At 56.7% G+C, this 16,000-nt stretch overlaps 7 protein-coding genes across 7 annotated transcripts; 3 read left to right on the top strand and 4 right to left on the bottom strand.

Moving 5' to 3' along the window:
- Positions 1 to 343: 343 nt before the first annotated feature.
- On the top strand, positions 344 to 3,472 carry PHSY_000881 (phosphoglucomutase; the record flags this gene model as incomplete). Its single annotated transcript, XM_012331513.1, has 2 exons — positions 344 to 397; positions 1,442 to 3,472. 2 exons carry the CDS (start codon positions 344 to 346, stop codon positions 3,470 to 3,472), a joined length of 2,085 nt encoding a protein of 694 aa, XP_012186903.1.
- Positions 3,473 to 4,389: 917 nt separating this feature from the next.
- PHSY_000880 (AGC/Akt protein kinase) lies at positions 4,390 to 6,490 on the bottom strand (the record flags this gene model as incomplete). The annotated part of the gene is made up of 2 exons (XM_012331512.1): positions 4,390 to 4,790; positions 5,011 to 6,490. The coding sequence occupies 2 exons, from the start codon at positions 6,488 to 6,490 to the stop codon at positions 4,390 to 4,392; spliced, it is 1,881 nt and encodes a 626-aa protein (XP_012186902.1).
- A 992-nt stretch (positions 6,491 to 7,482) lies between these two features.
- On the bottom strand, positions 7,483 to 7,854 carry PHSY_000879 (hypothetical protein; the record flags this gene model as incomplete). Its single annotated transcript, XM_012331511.1, has 1 exon — positions 7,483 to 7,854. One exon carries the CDS (start codon positions 7,852 to 7,854, stop codon positions 7,483 to 7,485), a length of 372 nt encoding a protein of 123 aa, XP_012186901.1.
- Positions 7,855 to 8,338: 484 nt separating this feature from the next.
- PHSY_000878 (hypothetical protein) lies at positions 8,339 to 9,772 on the top strand (the record flags this gene model as incomplete). The annotated part of the gene is made up of 1 exon (XM_012331510.1): positions 8,339 to 9,772. One exon carries the CDS (start codon positions 8,339 to 8,341, stop codon positions 9,770 to 9,772), a length of 1,434 nt encoding a protein of 477 aa, XP_012186900.1.
- A 64-nt stretch (positions 9,773 to 9,836) lies between these two features.
- On the bottom strand, positions 9,837 to 11,423 carry PHSY_000877 (epsin-1; the record flags this gene model as incomplete). Its single annotated transcript, XM_012331509.1, has 1 exon — positions 9,837 to 11,423. One exon carries the CDS (start codon positions 11,421 to 11,423, stop codon positions 9,837 to 9,839), a length of 1,587 nt encoding a protein of 528 aa, XP_012186899.1.
- Positions 11,424 to 11,712: 289 nt separating this feature from the next.
- Positions 11,713 to 12,895, top strand: PHSY_000876 (hypothetical protein; the record flags this gene model as incomplete). The annotated part of the gene is made up of 3 exons (XM_012331508.1): positions 11,713 to 11,771; positions 11,910 to 12,358; positions 12,705 to 12,895. The coding sequence occupies 3 exons, from the start codon at positions 11,713 to 11,715 to the stop codon at positions 12,893 to 12,895; spliced, it is 699 nt and encodes a 232-aa protein (XP_012186898.1).
- A 63-nt stretch (positions 12,896 to 12,958) lies between these two features.
- PHSY_000875 (hypothetical protein) lies at positions 12,959 to 15,952 on the bottom strand (the record flags this gene model as incomplete). Its single annotated transcript, XM_012331507.1, has 1 exon — positions 12,959 to 15,952. The coding sequence occupies one exon, from the start codon at positions 15,950 to 15,952 to the stop codon at positions 12,959 to 12,961; it is 2,994 nt and encodes a 997-aa protein (XP_012186897.1).
- Between the last annotated feature and the right edge of the window lie 48 nt (positions 15,953 to 16,000).

Raw genomic sequence — 16,000 nt, 5'->3', positions numbered from 1 at the left:
GAGCGTCAAGCTTGTGGTACACTACAGCTTGAAGCGTCGTCGAGTGACTGGACGTACTCGAATCTGCCCTGACGTGATAGGAAGGCGAATCTGACTGTGTTCTACCGTGAGAAAGACAGTTGTGAGCAGGCCTCGAAGTACTGATGTTGCCGGAAGGAGACACAAGCGAAACTTTTTGCCGAGAGAGTCTCTGTGCGAGATGCGGGTGAGGTTTCCAAGGCGGATGGATGACTAGAGTCTAGAGGCTGGCATGATCGAGGTGGACTGCAATTCAAGAGGCATGCGCTGAGGAAAGCAGACGGATTGCTTGGCGGATGGAGATGGTGAGAGGACAAAGGGGAAGATGGGATGGCAGAAGATGTCGATATGGCCCGTCAATCGAGAGAGCGTAACTCAGGTGTGGGGCCACAGATTAGCCTTGCATGAAAGACGCAGCTTGTCGCAGCTATTTTTTCTTTTCCTTCAAGATCCTCTTGCTGTTGACCAGACAGGGTGTGAGGAAGCACGCTGGGCCTCGCCCTGTTGCTTGCTGATGACCGAAGCATTTCTAGATACCCATGCGGTTTCGTCGCTCATCGCAGGTTCCGACACGGCCGTCTGGAGCGGAAGGCATTCTCCGGTTCAGAGCGCCGACACGATCAGGGTTGTTGCGCACACACGTTCAGACGTTTCCACTCGCATCACACCGCCTCTCACCCAGCCAACCTTCTATTACCAGGCTGGACGGACAATCAGCTCGCACCTTTGCACTTGAAGAATCGTTCTCTCTCATCGGGAACAAGCCGATAGGTAGGCTCAGCAACCAGTGTCAGATATCGGATGACCATGGCAGACGAGTGGAGGCGAATGCAACCGATAAACACGCACAGTGCAGCGCAGAAGTGCATTTTACCTGCAGGTGTTGGACTGCAGGCTGCGGCTCAGAAATGTGCAGGGCCTGCCCGACTTTATTTTCTAGTTCCGACGTCTGTTTCAGATGATGACTGCTGCATGTCCCCAAAAACAGTTTCCACAAAAAGACAAAACTAAACTGCTTGGCCTGAAAATTCGGTCTCAAAAACAAGGCGTGAAAAAAGGCAGAACGAAGACAGTGAGCAGAGCACAAGCTGTTATCAGAGAGTATTGGGAGTAGTCGCATCAGAGCTGGGTGGAGTGGCAGTTTTGAGTACAGAGCAGAGCATCAACGATCGACGATTTGCACCGGACAGCCATTTGGTCAGTTCTGCCCAGTCCTGTGATGATGCGTGCAGCCCTTCAAGGAGCGGAGAGGGCTCAGCTGCATATGAGTTTCTTTCGACAGGGTCTCAAAACTCACGTCCCTGCGCTCTGCAATCGCACGCGCGACCTCATCACGTGTAGGCCCAAATCAGACAGCTATTTCCAAGGAAAATGTTAGCAATCTCTGAGGTGACAATTCGCAAAAAAAGGCTCACTTTCGCAGTCGAAACGGCGGTCCGAGATATGGCCTCCCGCAAAGTTCGAAATTGCCCCAACGTGCAGCCACGCTCAGAATCGATTCAGGCCTGGGGCCAAAAGAGACCGGCGAGGTGACCGATGGGGCGTCGATCCCGATGAGTATGTGGCGAACGCCTCGTTTTTGGAATTTGGCAGACGCTTCCGTCTTTTAGACATTCTAGGCCTCCCGTGTCAATTTGGCGTGGACCTGCTCTGCGCACAGACGTTCGTGGGTCGCACAGCTGCACTTCTGTCCTGGCCCCTGTGCTTCTTGTTGAGTGTTGGATCTTCCTTTCTTCTTACCTTCCGTCTTCCAACATTCCCCTTACGCACCACCCTCATCATCGTTCATCGCATCATGTCCGTGGTCACGGTTCAGACAAAGCCCTTCGAGGGCCAGAAGCCCGGCACATCGGGTCTTCGAAAGCGCGTCAAGGTCTTCTCCCAGCAGCACTACACCGAGAACTTTGTCCAGGCCATCCTTTCGGCCATCCCCACCGGCGCCGCCAACTCGACGCTCGTCGTCGGCGGTGACGGTCGCTACTTCTCCAAGCCCGCCATCCAGGCCATCATCCGCCTCGCCGCCGGTAATGGTGTCTCGAAGCTCATCATCGGCCAGGACGGCATCCTCTCCACCCCCGCCGCCTCCCACGTCATCCGCTCCTACAAGGCTACCGGTGGCATCTTGCTCACCGCTTCGCACAACCCTGGTGGACCCGACAACGATTTCGGTCTCAAGTACAACATGGAAAACGGTGGTCCCGCTCCCGAATCCGTCACCAACAAGATCTTTGACATCACCAAGACCATTTCCGAGTACAAGATCGTTGAGGGTCCCGAGGTCGACCTCTCCAAGATCGGCGAGACGACGTTTGGTAATCTCAAGATCCAGATCATCGACAACGTCAAGGACTACGTCGAATACTTGTCGCAGATCTTTGACTTTGCGCTCATCAAGGACTTCCTCCAGTCTTCTGGATTCACCGTCCGATTCGATGCCCTGCACGGTGTCACCGGTCCCTACGGCCGCGCGCTGTTCGTCGAGCAGTTCGGGCTTCCCGAATCGAGCATCCAGAACTGTGTTCCCTCGGAGGACTTTGGAGGTGGACACCCTGACCCCAACTTGACCTACGCCAAGTCGCTCGTCGACGCCGTTGAAAAGGAAAACATCTCCTTCGGTGCCGCTTCCGACGGTGACGGTGACCGCAACATGATCATCGGCAAGGGCGCGTTTGTCAACCCTTCGGACTCCGTCGCCATCATCGCCGACTGGGCGCAAAAGGCAATCCCTTACTTCAAGTCTGGCATCAAGGGTCTCGCTCGTTCCATGCCCACCTCGGGCGCCATCGACCGCGTCGCCGCCAAGAACGGCTACGAATGCTTCGAGGTCCCCACCGGCTGGAAGTTCTTCGGTAACCTCATGGACGCCGGCCGACTCAGCATCTGCGGTGAAGAGTCGTTCGGCACCGGTTCGGACCACATCCGCGAAAAAGACGGTCTCTGGGCCGTCGTCGCCTGGCTCTCGATCCTCGCCGCTGCCAACAAGGAGAAGCCCGGCACCTCTGTCTCGGACGTCCTGCTCGCCTTCTACAAGCAGTACGGACGCAACTTCTTCTCCCGCTACGATTACGAGGAAGTCGACTCCGACGGCGCCAACAAGCTCATGGCCCACCTGCGTTCGCAGTTCGAGAGCGCCAGCTTCAAGGGCACCAAGCTGGGCGAGTTCGAGGTGGCCGAGTCCGGCGATTTCAGCTACACCGACCCCATCGATGGAAGCGTCAGCAAGAACCAGGGCTTGTACATCAAGTTCGTCGATGGCTCGAGGATTATCTTCAGGTTGAGCGGTACGGGCAGTGCGGGTGCGACGATCAGGTTGTACGTGGAGAAGTACTCGAACGACGAGGCAGAGTACGGGGCGGACGCGCAGGTCGGGCTGAAGCCATTGATCGAGCAGGCGTTGTTGGTGTCCAAGCTGAAGGAGTTTACCGGAAGGTCCGAGCCTACGGTCATCACCTGAAGAGGAGAAAGATCGTCACGGATTATCTTCTTTCATTCACACACACACGAATGCCACTTTTCGGTGCTCTGAAATTTTAGTCTTTGCTTCTCAAGGAAAACCCTTTGGATGCTCGTGTTAACGGTGACCCAGTGTGTGATGCCAATGTCTAGGTACCAAACCCAGCCCAAGCCAAGCTGAACACGTCGAACGTCGCCAACCTTCTCCCCATCCCCTTCTCCCTCCCACCCTGCGTGTCGGCGGTATCAAACCTTCCATCCTTGACACACTCCAACCCCTTTCCCTCCCCCACCTTTTCCACTTCTCTCCTTCTCAACTCCTCCTCCAACCCCCGCTCAACCTCGTCTACACAGCACAGTACGTGCGTCTTTTTAACGCTCGTACCTAACCTTCCGCTCGCGACCAAACTCGTCAAGCTCATCGGCTCGGTTTTGCTGACGAGCTGTGCTGTAAAGTGCGAATGGTACCTCAGCGGATCACCCGGGTAAACGGCAAAGTTTCCGCCGAAGCGTAACCCGTTCATGCACCAGTAGCCTTTCTCCAGAAGATGCTCGAACAGGGCGAGGGATTCGATCTGTGCTCGGGTGCCGGGGTAGGGAAAAACGTGCTGGATGGAGGAAAGGGTAGTGTATGTTTTCGGTGTGTACCAGGGAAGCGAGCTCGAGGTGGTGGGTATGGTGTAGTGCCAAGGCAGTGTATCCAGCTCTGACGTGGTTGGAGTGGTGGCGCTGGTAGTGGTGGAAGAATGTTTCGAGCGTAACGCCTGTCTCTCCCTCCACGCCTCCATCTGTTGACTCCTCCTATCCCACTCCACTTTCTCCTCCCATTCTCGCCTCTCCTCCCCAATACTACTCCTATAACTCTCCACTTCATCCACAACCACCGCCTTCCCACGTCGCAGCAAAACCCCCACTTCTTCAGGCAGCAGTTGAATCGGTAAACCCAAGAACAAGTTCTGCTGCGGAAACTGCGCCAACGTCCCCGTAAAACTCCCCACCAACCCGTACGATCGTAGCAGCCGAAGACTCGGCACCGTCCATATCAACGCAACTGGTAGCAGCGGGTCTGACGGGGACAAGTCGAGTGAAGCTGGTAGGCTGGAGGCTGGGTGGAGGTGAATTTGGACTTTGTCGGGGAAACGGGTGGTGAGGGTGGTGATGGTTGATTGCGCGAGGTCCATCGCAGATGCGGATGCGGGTGCGGTCGGGATAGTGGATGTCGATGATTCGGCTGCAAGTGAAGACGACATACTGGTGGTGCAGCGCCCAACAGCAGGCGAAGTAGATGCTGTTGATCGTGGTGAACGGTAAAGCAGGGTCTGAGAACCAGAAAAAAAAAAGTTGCTCGCCGCGCTTCAAGTGGAGAAACCTCATCCCGAATTCCGAATACCTCTTCCTCCTCAACCACACCCTCAACACACTCCTCATCAAGCTCTTCCTCTCACACACACAAACTTCACACAATCAACACCTCTGTCAACTGAGATCAACATCCATTACCTTTCCCTCCGCTTCAATCCCTCAAACTCTCCCCCGCACCCAACGCATTCGGCGCATTATAACTGAACCCGACAAACTGCTCCTGCACCGTCGCGCTCAGCATATGACTATCATCCACCACGCTATCCATCGGCGGCTCGTTGGTAAACTCGGGGTCAAAGTTGCTCGTGTCGATCGCCGACGCCACGCTCGGCTTGAACGGCGGCGGGATCTTCTTGGCCAGCAGCAACTTCCAATCCACGTGCTTCGCAAAGAACGGATGAGCCTTGATGTCCGCCGCTCCACTCGAACCCGAACCCAACCTCTGACTAGGATCCCGATTCAACAGCAGCGTCAAAAGGTGTCTCGCGTCGGGAGATACTTCGTCGCCGAACCGCAACGGATCCTGCAGGATCTTGCGGTACATCTCGTTCACATCCTCCGAGTAGAACGGCGGCAGTCCGGTCAGCATCTCGTACAACAGCACACCGAGCGTCCACCAATCCACCGCCTTGGTATACCCCTGCCCCAACAACAGTTCCGGCGAAAGATACTCGGGCGTACCGCAGAACGTATTCGTGGTCTCCTGATCACCCATGTTGAGCTTGCAGAGACCGAAATCGCACAACGCAATGTGACCCGTGTAATCCAACAGGATGTTCTCGGGCTTCAGATCACGGTAGACGACGTTGAAGCCGTGCAGATGCTCCAGCGCGCACAGCAGCTCGGCGGCGTAGAACCGAGATCGCTCCTCGTTGAACCGCCCTTCGCGCTGAAGGTGGTGGAAGAGCTCACCGCCGTTGATGAACGCCAGCACGAGGTACAGCTTATCGGGACTCTGGAAGGAGAACTTGAGCGGGACGATGAACGGGTTGTTGACCTGGGCGAGCACGGTTCGTTCGGCCAACGTATGCGTCACCTCGGATCGCGAAACAATGTGAGCTTTGCGGATGGTCTTGAGCGCGTAGATTCGCGAAGTGTCGCGTTTGCGCACCTGCATGACTTTGCCGAAGCTGCCCTTGCCGATGACCTTGAGCAGTTCGAAGGCGTCGATGTTGAGTGAGCTCCGCGAATCGCTCCTGTACGAGACCTGGACGTGGATCTGACCGTTGCCACCTGCCACCGGATACCACGCATCCGACGTCCTCTGGTTCTCGAAATCAGGCACAAACTTGACACCTCCCAAGTAAATATCGCTGACGCCCATTACGTCGTCTCCCTGACCATCGCGGCTAGCCTCGGGCTGGTGTGTGTGACCGTCTCCTGACCTGAGGTAGGTCTGCAAGCTGATCTCCGAGATACGCGAGACGTCAAAGTGGGCGCGGAACATCCACGTAGGGCCCTGGATGTCACCACCGATGGCGTCGATGAGGATCTCGTTCTTGTCGAACTCGAGCACGAGGTAAGGGAGCCACCAACACTGTTTGCGCTGCATGCTCTGCCTGTTTTCGCGGTGTGCGCCTCCGAAGGACTGTGCGAGCGACGAGGCGTTGGGGTTGTGGTGTGCCAGCGCTCGTGCGACGGCAGCGGGCGTCTGCATGCCGGGTGGGAGCGAGAGTCCACGAGCATCAATGACGCGGATGGTCAAGAGACCAGAGCGTGGGATGGGAGCGCCATCGGACGAGGCGAGCAAGTGGGAGGAGGAAGAGGAGGAGGAAGAAGCACTGGCGTCGGTGCCTGGATTGCCCGGCGTGGGCGTGGCGGAACGGTCGAGAGGCGTACGAGCGCCGAGGTTTGCGCCTTCCTTGAATTCTGGCGAGGGTCGGATGCAAGGGGGTGGGTGGACAGTGGCGAGTCAGATAGGATCGTGACGGTGTCGCAGGAGCGTTGGGAGATGTGGCACTTACTCTTTCCTAGTTTCCAAGACATGGTCTGATGGAAGTGTGCGGTGGACGTTAGCTGAAAAAGCTGCTGCGGTGCAGATGTCGCAGTGAAAGCTTGTTTAGGGGTTTGCTAAACCAAGTGGTTGGACACTGGAAGTCGAACGGAATGACAGCAACCGCGTTGATCGATGGAGGGGTGTATGCAGATGGTGGTAGATCCCAGACCTGGCCTCGTGACAGACGAGATTATTTGAAGTATGCCTAGGCCTGCTTTCTTTGAGGGAGTGCGTGGAAGGGAGAGAGGACGTGCACCTGAACGAGCGATCCGAGGGTAACTGTAGTCACGTTTATATCGAGAAGTAGACCAATGGGCCGAGAATGCGGCTCTGGGGTGTGCTGCTATCAGAGCGTGGATGCAAGCTGAACTGTGTCGATGAGCCGCCCTTATGTAGTCGCGGTGTGTGCGTGGAAGCGATGAGAGAAGGAACAATGACGAGTTGTGTCCCGATTTCACGATGGGAAGGCACACTCCTGCTAAGCGAGAGGAGAGACACAGAAAACTCCAAGACGCAAAGGAGGGGGAAACAGCAACTCTGTGCGAATTGGCGCCATTTCGGTCGGTCACACGCATGGACCACACCCACCCACACGCACGCGCTCCAAGCGCTTCGCTCTCGAATCTGGCGCGCAAAAAATCGGGAAATGGATCTCAAAAGCGGAATGGCTCCGAAAAGGGAAACTCAAAAAAAACGTTAACGGGGTCTGGACCGTTCCGCCGCATGCCGCGCTTGTCTGCTTCGGGGTCCGATCCGACACGCTTCATCGTTCGTTGAACAATCAATCCTCTCGATACTGCTGTACGCGGGGTGTCAGGAATGCAGGTGTTCAAACCCGAGGACAGCTCAGCTGCTGTACCCTGCTCTCGCTCATCGGGATCGTCGCTTAGCATGATGGTCGAAGGTGTCTCTGCTGGGCGTCGTAGCAAACGAGTTGCACCACGCAGAGCGTACCAAGAACAGTGGGTCCGCGGATGTTGCAACGCATTCAAGGTCTTAAGAATCTCCGACACTGCACTTTGCATCGTAGATCATCGAGCATCGGTACCACTCCAGCTAGCTCCTGCAACGTCAGAACCTTCGGATGCTCATCGGTAGCGACGATGACTCGGGCCCCCACGTTGCAGCCACCCACCGCACGTTTCCGTGGGTCGCACAACAGCAGCACACCCTTAAAAAAACTGAATTTTCGGATAGGGCACGAGGGAGAGAGAGAGCGCGAGCGTAAGAGAGATGATTTTGCAAAGCCGTGCCTTGCCGCTCCGTTTCCAATCTGAGGCGGATCCTTCATAATTATTCTTTAGTTCCGGTTAACCGAGAGACGCAGTGTCTACTTTGCCGAAGGCTGCTGAGCGTTCATTAATTTTGTTTCTGTGCATCCATCATCCGGGAACGACGACAACCCAATATACACATCACTCCAGATGGTGTAACGCCGACGATCACTGTCAACACACACACTCTGTCGACTCCACGCGGTGTTCTACCCCCCGCGCGCGCACGTCAACCATGGGTCGTGGTCGCAGACCTAACCTGGCACTAGAACCCACTCGTGCACTTCAAACCCAGCGCGCCTTTCGACAGCGCAAAGCTCAACACCTCGCTACACTCGAGCACAGCGTTCAACTCCTCGAGGATGAGAATTCGCACCTCAGAAAACTGCTGAACCTAGCACCGCGATCTCCTGCTGCCACGCGGGTCAAGCAAAGTTCCTCTCCGCTCGACAGCTCGGTGGCGGCGGTGAAGGCGGAAGAGCAGGAAGAGGAAAGGTGTGCTTCTTGTGCCAGGCTGAGACAGGAGAATCGAAGGCTGCAACATGCAGCGGCGCAGTGGGAGGCACGCACGCTGGAGCTAGCTCAGACTGTCAAGGCGCTCCAAGGTGTACTTGCGAATCATGGGATCCCTGTACCCGCGTCGATGGATGGAACGATGGTAGAACATAGATCCAAACGCATGCGATCCGATCCTTCAGAAACCAACGGCGTTCACATGACAGAGCAATACTTCATCCCAGCAGATCACCAATCAGTCGCCGGTCCTTCAAGAAGAAACGGTGGTTCGAGCTGGCACAACACTCCGAGTCCATCGGTGCTTGCATCTACTCCACCAGCAGCCGCGGCACCAGCAGGCGGATTCAGTCCGAGGTACTCGATTCACAGCCCGAGCGCTATAGATGAGTACTATCGTCGTTCCATACCACCACCACTACCATCAGCCGGTACAAACGGAGCAAGACATAATGGTAGTGGCGGTGGATCCAGATTACCGTCACATCCAATGTCACCCGCACCCGCTGCGAGACAGCATTGGTCGACCGGCAATTCGTCAGCATCCGATTCTCCGGCCGCCATGTCCAGATCGCATCATCCTCCTCCAGCGCACACCAACGGTTGGACTCATTCACCACCGGTACACATTCCAGCCCAACCCGATCAACACACAAGATCAGTAATGGGAGCAAGAAGGCTGGGCGAAGAATACAGTTCACCGGGTCAATCGTACGACTTTGCAGCAGCGGCTTCTCCACGGATGCGCATTGGCGGATCACCGCGTGAGAGAGACAGTCCCAGGAACGGCTCCTACCCCGCTCCATCACCGGCACAAGCAGCGTCGAAGGTTCAACCGTGCAGACCGACCGCTTCTCAGGGCGAAACCAAATGCTGTCCCCCCACCAACAGCGGCAAATCATGCATCCCTCAGCCTAAACCGCCAACACCACCGGAAACGATCGACCATCGCGCAGCTTCCGAATCGTGGTCCGGTCCCCCACCACTCGGCGTGTCCTTCGACATGCGTACCTCCACCACCACCACCGCCGCCGACGCAACACCAGCCGCAGCAGTCGCAGCCAGTACCGAGCAAGTCAAGCTCGACGGACTCAAGGAAGACGAGTGCTGCTTCGGTCTCGTCAAGTGCGACCCCGAAGGCCGGATCATCATCTAAATCTCCTCACCACCCCTCGCAGTAGTTTGTACAAGTAGCTTCGTTCATATCCTATAATACACTTTCATGTCCACGTCAATTCGACCTGATCCCCATCTTCCACGTCCATGTCTTGCACCGTCTGCGTGGGCTTATATGCGAACCCGTCGAATGTGATCTTGACAGCGGTGGGCGGGACGTTGCTCGTGCTGAGTTTGGTCGAGTGGAAGTGCGAGATGATGCGCGAGAGGAGCGTTGTTGGTGTCACGGTGACGGGCATAGAGCCGAGTTTGGATTGCAGTGTCAGTGAGAGGGTCTCGCCGGCGGGAGGTGCGGAGGGTGATGGAGATGGGGAGTCACGAGCAGCACCAGCAGCAGCGCTAAAGGAGGTGCCGTTGGGCTTGGTCGGCGTTGGCTCTTCGTCGTCCGAGTCCTGAATCACGATGGCGTCGACATTGGAAGTGCTGGCTGTCGTAGTGGATGACCGTGTGCGTCGTGGGGAAGAGCTGAGCCTTCTGGGTGGCCTCGGTACGAATTGCACCTCGTCATCGCTGCCGTCCACGCCGTTCGCAGCCGGCCTCGCCGTCGTCGTTGGTAGCTGTGGAGCTGACTGTGTTCTGCTGCTGGATTGCGTCGAGCGCTGTGATGACGCTGGCTGCTGACGTTGTCGCTCCTGCTCTCGCTGTTTGCGTCTCTCATCGCGCTCCTGCTGTTCGCGCCTGGCTTGTTCTCGAATGTGCTTGGCATTCTCTCCGCGCATCAAGCGGGCCAGGTCGGGATCCCAATGGATGCTGCCGTTCGTGTCTACGTCGTCCTCATCGACATGCTTTGATGAGCCGGGTGACAGCGTTGACGAGTTGTTGGAAGGGACATCCTGTCCGAACGCCGGGGTGGCAGAGCTGCGTGTACTTCTCGTAACTCGGCGTGAGGACGAATCGTTGCTCGAGGATAGAGCGGCTGAACTTGAAGCTGTTGCGGCGGAGGGATTTGGATTGCCAAACTTCTTGGCGATGGTCGTGTTGACAAGCTCTCGCGCCATCTTTAGCTTCTCGGGTGAAGGGGCGGGAGGAGGTGTGAGGCTGACGCCCCTTTGCCTGCCATTGGATTTGGCCTTGTCCTTCTGCGGGGTTGCATTCGAAGCCATTTTGCCCGAAGAAGTCGCCTGGGTTGATTTGACATCGTCGCCGGTCAGGTCAGAACGAACATCGAAGGAGGAGGGATCTGACAATGACGATGAAGGATCCTGGGACGGTCGACGAAAGACGCCTTGCGAAGCCCAGGCGGGAAGCGTTTTGACATGCTTCTTTTTGCGCCGCTTCGCCCTGCGTTTCTCCGAGGCATGGCTGTCGTCGCTAGCAATATCCACGTCGCTGCTGTACATGATGGTTTGCTCGTCGTCATCATCGTCCTCCTCCATCGTGTCCATGATCGTTATAGTGGTGCCCTCATCGTCCGAGTTATCGATGTGTAGTGGTGCTGTGGTTGCCGACTGCGAGCTCGAGACTACAGTTGGAGACGCAGAGGATGCAGGGTGTGCGATGAAATCGTTGGAGATTGTGGTGAGCTTGACGCTAGAGGTGCTCGCTACCTTCGCCAGAGGTCGTGCTTTCGATTTGAGTTTCGACCTGCCCGGCAAAGGTTTGCGAGTGAAGAAGTCTACTTCATCGTCCATGGCTCGGGTACAGTGCAGTCGTTGCACAACGACAGGAAGATAGCAATGTGTGTTGAGGCGCAGAGCTTGTAGCAGCTATGAGCGACGAGTGATGATTGGCATGGAGCGATACTGTGCACAGTAGGGAGATAGGTATATGTACATGATGCGGTTGTGAGAGGGAGAAGGAGAAGAACAACAGGCTGCTGCGCATCAGAATTCAACGATTCAGGGTTCAGGCTTTCGGACCGGCTCGCTTGAAAAGAACAACAGCACGGCGCGTTTCCACCCTGCTCCGCGGCTGGCTCGAATGCACGCTAATACGCAGCAGCACAACGCTTTCGGAATTTCTCCGCATCCCGATCCCAAGTAACGGTATCGGCTGATCCGAGATGGGGCGTCTGTGCGCGAGGAAAGTGACACGTTGGAAATGGCAAAGTGACACGACACTTGTCCTTCTCCTTCGCTTCACCCACTCCCCGCTGCCTATTCCCATCATTATCACAGCAACGCCAACAGCGCGCTCAGTATCTTTGCGCCTCCATCACCTTCGGGAGACGCGGTCGTTTCGACCTCCTTTGCTACGCCCATCCCCCAACTGCACCTATCGCAGCCCATCATGTTTGCCGAAGAACTCGCCTCCTTACGCCGTCAAGGTGTCCGGTCGATCCTCTTCCAAATCCTCAACTTTGTCTCTGTCGTATCCACCGCTCTAGCCATGTGGAAGGGACTCTCGGTACTCACCGATACCGAATCACCCGTCGTCGTCGTCCTCTCCGGTTCCATGGAACCCGCATTCTATCGAGGCGATCTGCTCTTTCTCACAATGCCATCTGGTCCATTGAAGGTCGGTGACATCCCTGTATACAAGGTCCCCGGTGCAGACATTCCCATCGTCCACCGTATCATCGAAACTCACAACGCGGAGGACGGGGAACAGTTGATCTTGACAAAAGGTGATAATAATGATAGTGACGATATCGCTTTGTATAACGGTGCTAGATGGATGAGAAGGAGCAACATGGTCGGGAAGGTGAAAGGGTACATGCCATACGTGGGGTACGTGACGATCGCGTTGAACGATTATCCCAAGCTGAAGTATTTGTTGTTGGGAATCATGGGATTGTCGTTGTTGTTCCAGAAAGAATGAGGGGGGAATGTAGAAGAGCAACTCAAAAAATCACTCTACTTTCATGCCGTCGTTGCCACTATGTATTGTGCAGATTGAGGTCGTTTGACAGAACGCTGTGAAGCTCAGCGCCAATGTGTGATTTCGAGATCAGTTTTGCAAACCCGGTCCAGTGCCATTCCGACGCAAGATCACGCACAGATCACATTCACACGCGGCAGCAAGCATGACGAAGAAAAGAGTGTGTTTTGACAAAGACAAGATCAACAGCCAAAGACATGGCTGCGACAGAGAACGAAGAAAGAGGTTCGGTATCCAGACCGACATCCATGAACAAGAAAGTTTTTTCCGTTACGATCAATAGCAAGCAAAGAAAGAAAGAAAGAAAGTGTGTACGAGAAGAAGGAAGACGAAAGATAGGCGAGACTCAGAGCAAGACCGAGTTGCTCATCATCTCGGGACGACCAATGGTCGAGCTGGCTACGCTACCACGACGACGAGATCTCGTGTTGTTGGATCGCTCGCCAAACGCATGGTTCGTCGTGTGCTGTCGAGGAACGCGGTAGTCTTCCTGATACGTTGACAGCATACCCGCCGAGTTGCCGCTGTGCATGCTGTGCTCGCTGTGCGCACCCTGCGAGCCCGAGTGATCCGACGTCGACTGGAACGATCGACGCGAAGATTCGTAATCGTACTGGATCCGCTGCGCTTCGGTCATCTGGCTCAGATCCGAGTACGCCGATCGCTCCGTCATACGGCTCGAGCGATTCATGTTGACGTAGCCACCAGCTGCACCTGCACCTACTCCCGCAGCATCGTGGAACGGATCAGGTACGACGTAGCCGCCGAACCCATCCTCGTGCGGATAGGCAGCCGCCTGCTCAGGGTGACCCATCGCCATACCGATGCCTTGAGGCGACCACACCTGCTGCATCTCGCCCGCCGTGTCAAAGGCAAGATGCTGATCCATCGCTTCAGGAGCCCACGTCTCGCGCAAGCCACCGTGGAAAGAGCGAATGGTGTGCGCGCGAGAAACACCACCAGCGTTCCCATCAGCGCCATCTGCCTCCTTGTTCTTGCGCTGCTTGCGATACAGCATTCCACCAGCGACCAGAGCAAAGCATCCGGCCAATCCGCAACCAACGCCGATCAGACTGTTGCGCGTTGTCGAATCGTCCTTGCTCGTACCACTGCTCGCCTTGGCGTTCTGCTTGGCGCCCGCAGCCACTTGACCCACAACGCTCAAAATGTTGAACGTAGGATCCACTTGGCTCGCCAGCTGCTGCGGCGCTCCTTCAGCTGCCGAGGTGTAGAACGGCGAAGACGTGTTGGCGATCATGGCCTGGATGTCTTCGACGCTCGACGACGGTACGTATGCCATGTACAACGTCCTAGCCGTGCTCAGCGAAGCAGGCGTCGCAGTGTCGTTGGCCTCGGTCGAGTAGCCAGCCAGCTTGACCGTCGACACCTTGGAGCTCTCCAGACCGGCCGACTGCCCCACCAGATCCGGCATAAAGGCAAAGATCTGCGCGGTCAGATCGGCCTGTGAGATGACCCACGTCCACTTCATGTCCGGTTTGAACAGCAGTCCAATCGAGGTGGTGTTGGCGGGCTGGTTGTACGAGTCAGCCGAAGGCACAATCGTTGTCGGCAGGTCCTGTGCAGCGGGACTCGTTCCGACACCGTCCGACGAGGCGGAACTGGTGGCCCCGCTGCTGGCATCGCTGTCGCTGTCGCTCGTGCTCTGCGTTCCTGTTTCGGCAGGCTGATCGGCGGACGAAGTGCTGCTGGGCGCCATGTTGAGCGATTTCGTGTTGGCGTACCAGTAGGGGTTAGTGGTGGCGGAAGAAGAAGAAGAGGCGGAGGAGGCGGAGCCCGAGTCGTCAGGGGACGAGGAGGAAGCCGTGCTCCTAGATGCCGACGACGATGGTGGCTGAACACTGCTGGGATCCGAGCCGGATCCACTGGAGTCAGCATCACCACCTGAGCCGGTGCCGGTTGGGACAGCACCAGTGTTCTGGGACGTCGAAGAGGGACCCGTTGTCACGGTGGCGGTGGTTTGCGACGTGGCCGTCGATGCGGTCGTGGCCGAGCCACCTTCGCTGCCATCGCTGGTGCTGCTGCTCGCAGAATCATTTGTCGAAGTCGTACCAGAGTCGGAGCCCGAACCGGAGCCGTCAGAGGTGGACGGCGATGACGTCGGGAAAGGTGTAGCTGTGGCGGCATTCGAGGACGACGAAGACGAAGGAATCAGCTGTGGCAAGAGGCCCTGCAAGAGGCCTGACGCTGTGGGCGTTGACGAGGTTCGAGACGAGGAACGCGTGGCCTGTGGAGTGAAACTGTAAAAGTCGGGCTGCGTAGATTGAGTGTGCTTGCTCGAGGAAGGCGGAGTGTCGTCATCGCCGCTGTCGGGATCCTCCGAAGAGCTGGTGGCAGAGGCAGCACTTGAAGACGAAGTTGCAGAGGGCGCATCGTCTTGACTGCCAGCCGTGGAATGTGCTGCCGATGCAGACGAGGTGGATGAGCCGCCCAGGAGGTTACCGAGCAGACCTCCATTGACACTACTGCTGCCGCTCGACGATGACGTTGAAAAGGCCGAGTCGCTTCGGCTAGCTCCAGACGAGGACGCGGAGGGAGCGCCCAGAATACCACCGAGCAAGCCACCGAGGCCATCGCCGTTGTCGGTTTCGTTCGTCTCGGTTCCGGTTGAATTGGTCGAGCTGATATTGTCAGAACCAGACGACGAGGTCGGCGCAGCGGGAGCCGCGCTCGATGACGTGTGCGAATGGTGCCTGTGCTTCGAGAATGTGTTCTGAAAGCCATCATCGGCCGTTGTCGAGGGTGACGAAGCAGACGACGAACCGCCATCGTCCGATGAGGAAGACGAAGCATGGAGGCTGCTGGAGGTGGCGGACGCAGCGGCTAACGAAGACGACGTGGTGGGCGAGGGTGACGTCGAATTGGAGGTGGGCAGGGCGAATCTGCTCATGGATCCTGTGCTGGTGGGATCCTGCGAGTCCGAAGCGGTTCGAGTCCTGGAGTGATGATGGCTCGTCGAGGTGGTATTGGTGACGTTGAAAGCGTGGAAGCTGGGTTCATCGAGACCGCTGTCCTCGATCTGCTGTTCGGCGAGCAAATCGGCAATCTCTGCCGGTGTCAGGCCGTATCTGTGATGGTCGCGTGCATGTCGATCTCGCTTTGCAGCGGAAGCACGGTCGTCACTCAAGCCGCTGACGGGTGGAAAACGCTTTGAGAGACGACCAGCGCGAGCTGCGTGGCGTCGGACGGCATTGTCGGCGTGAGCAGGGCCGTGGTTTGGATGCAAGCCGTCGGCCAGGGCAGACGACGATTGGAGAGCGAGAAGAAGCACCAAATTGAGGCTGACCAGCATCAGCTGGAAAGGTGGTCGAAAGAAGACCATGTTGTCGAGGAACCGTCGACGACTGAAGCTGTTTCGATGGAGAAAATT

Source organism: Pseudozyma hubeiensis, assembly GCF_000403515.1.
Source record: "Pseudozyma hubeiensis SY62 DNA, scaffold: PHS12, whole genome shotgun sequence".
Classification (NCBI taxonomy): Eukaryota; Fungi; Basidiomycota; class Ustilaginomycetes; order Ustilaginales; family Ustilaginaceae; genus Pseudozyma; species Pseudozyma hubeiensis.
Note: the sequence above shows the minus strand (reverse complement) of the source record. Positions and strands in the feature narration are given on the sequence as shown.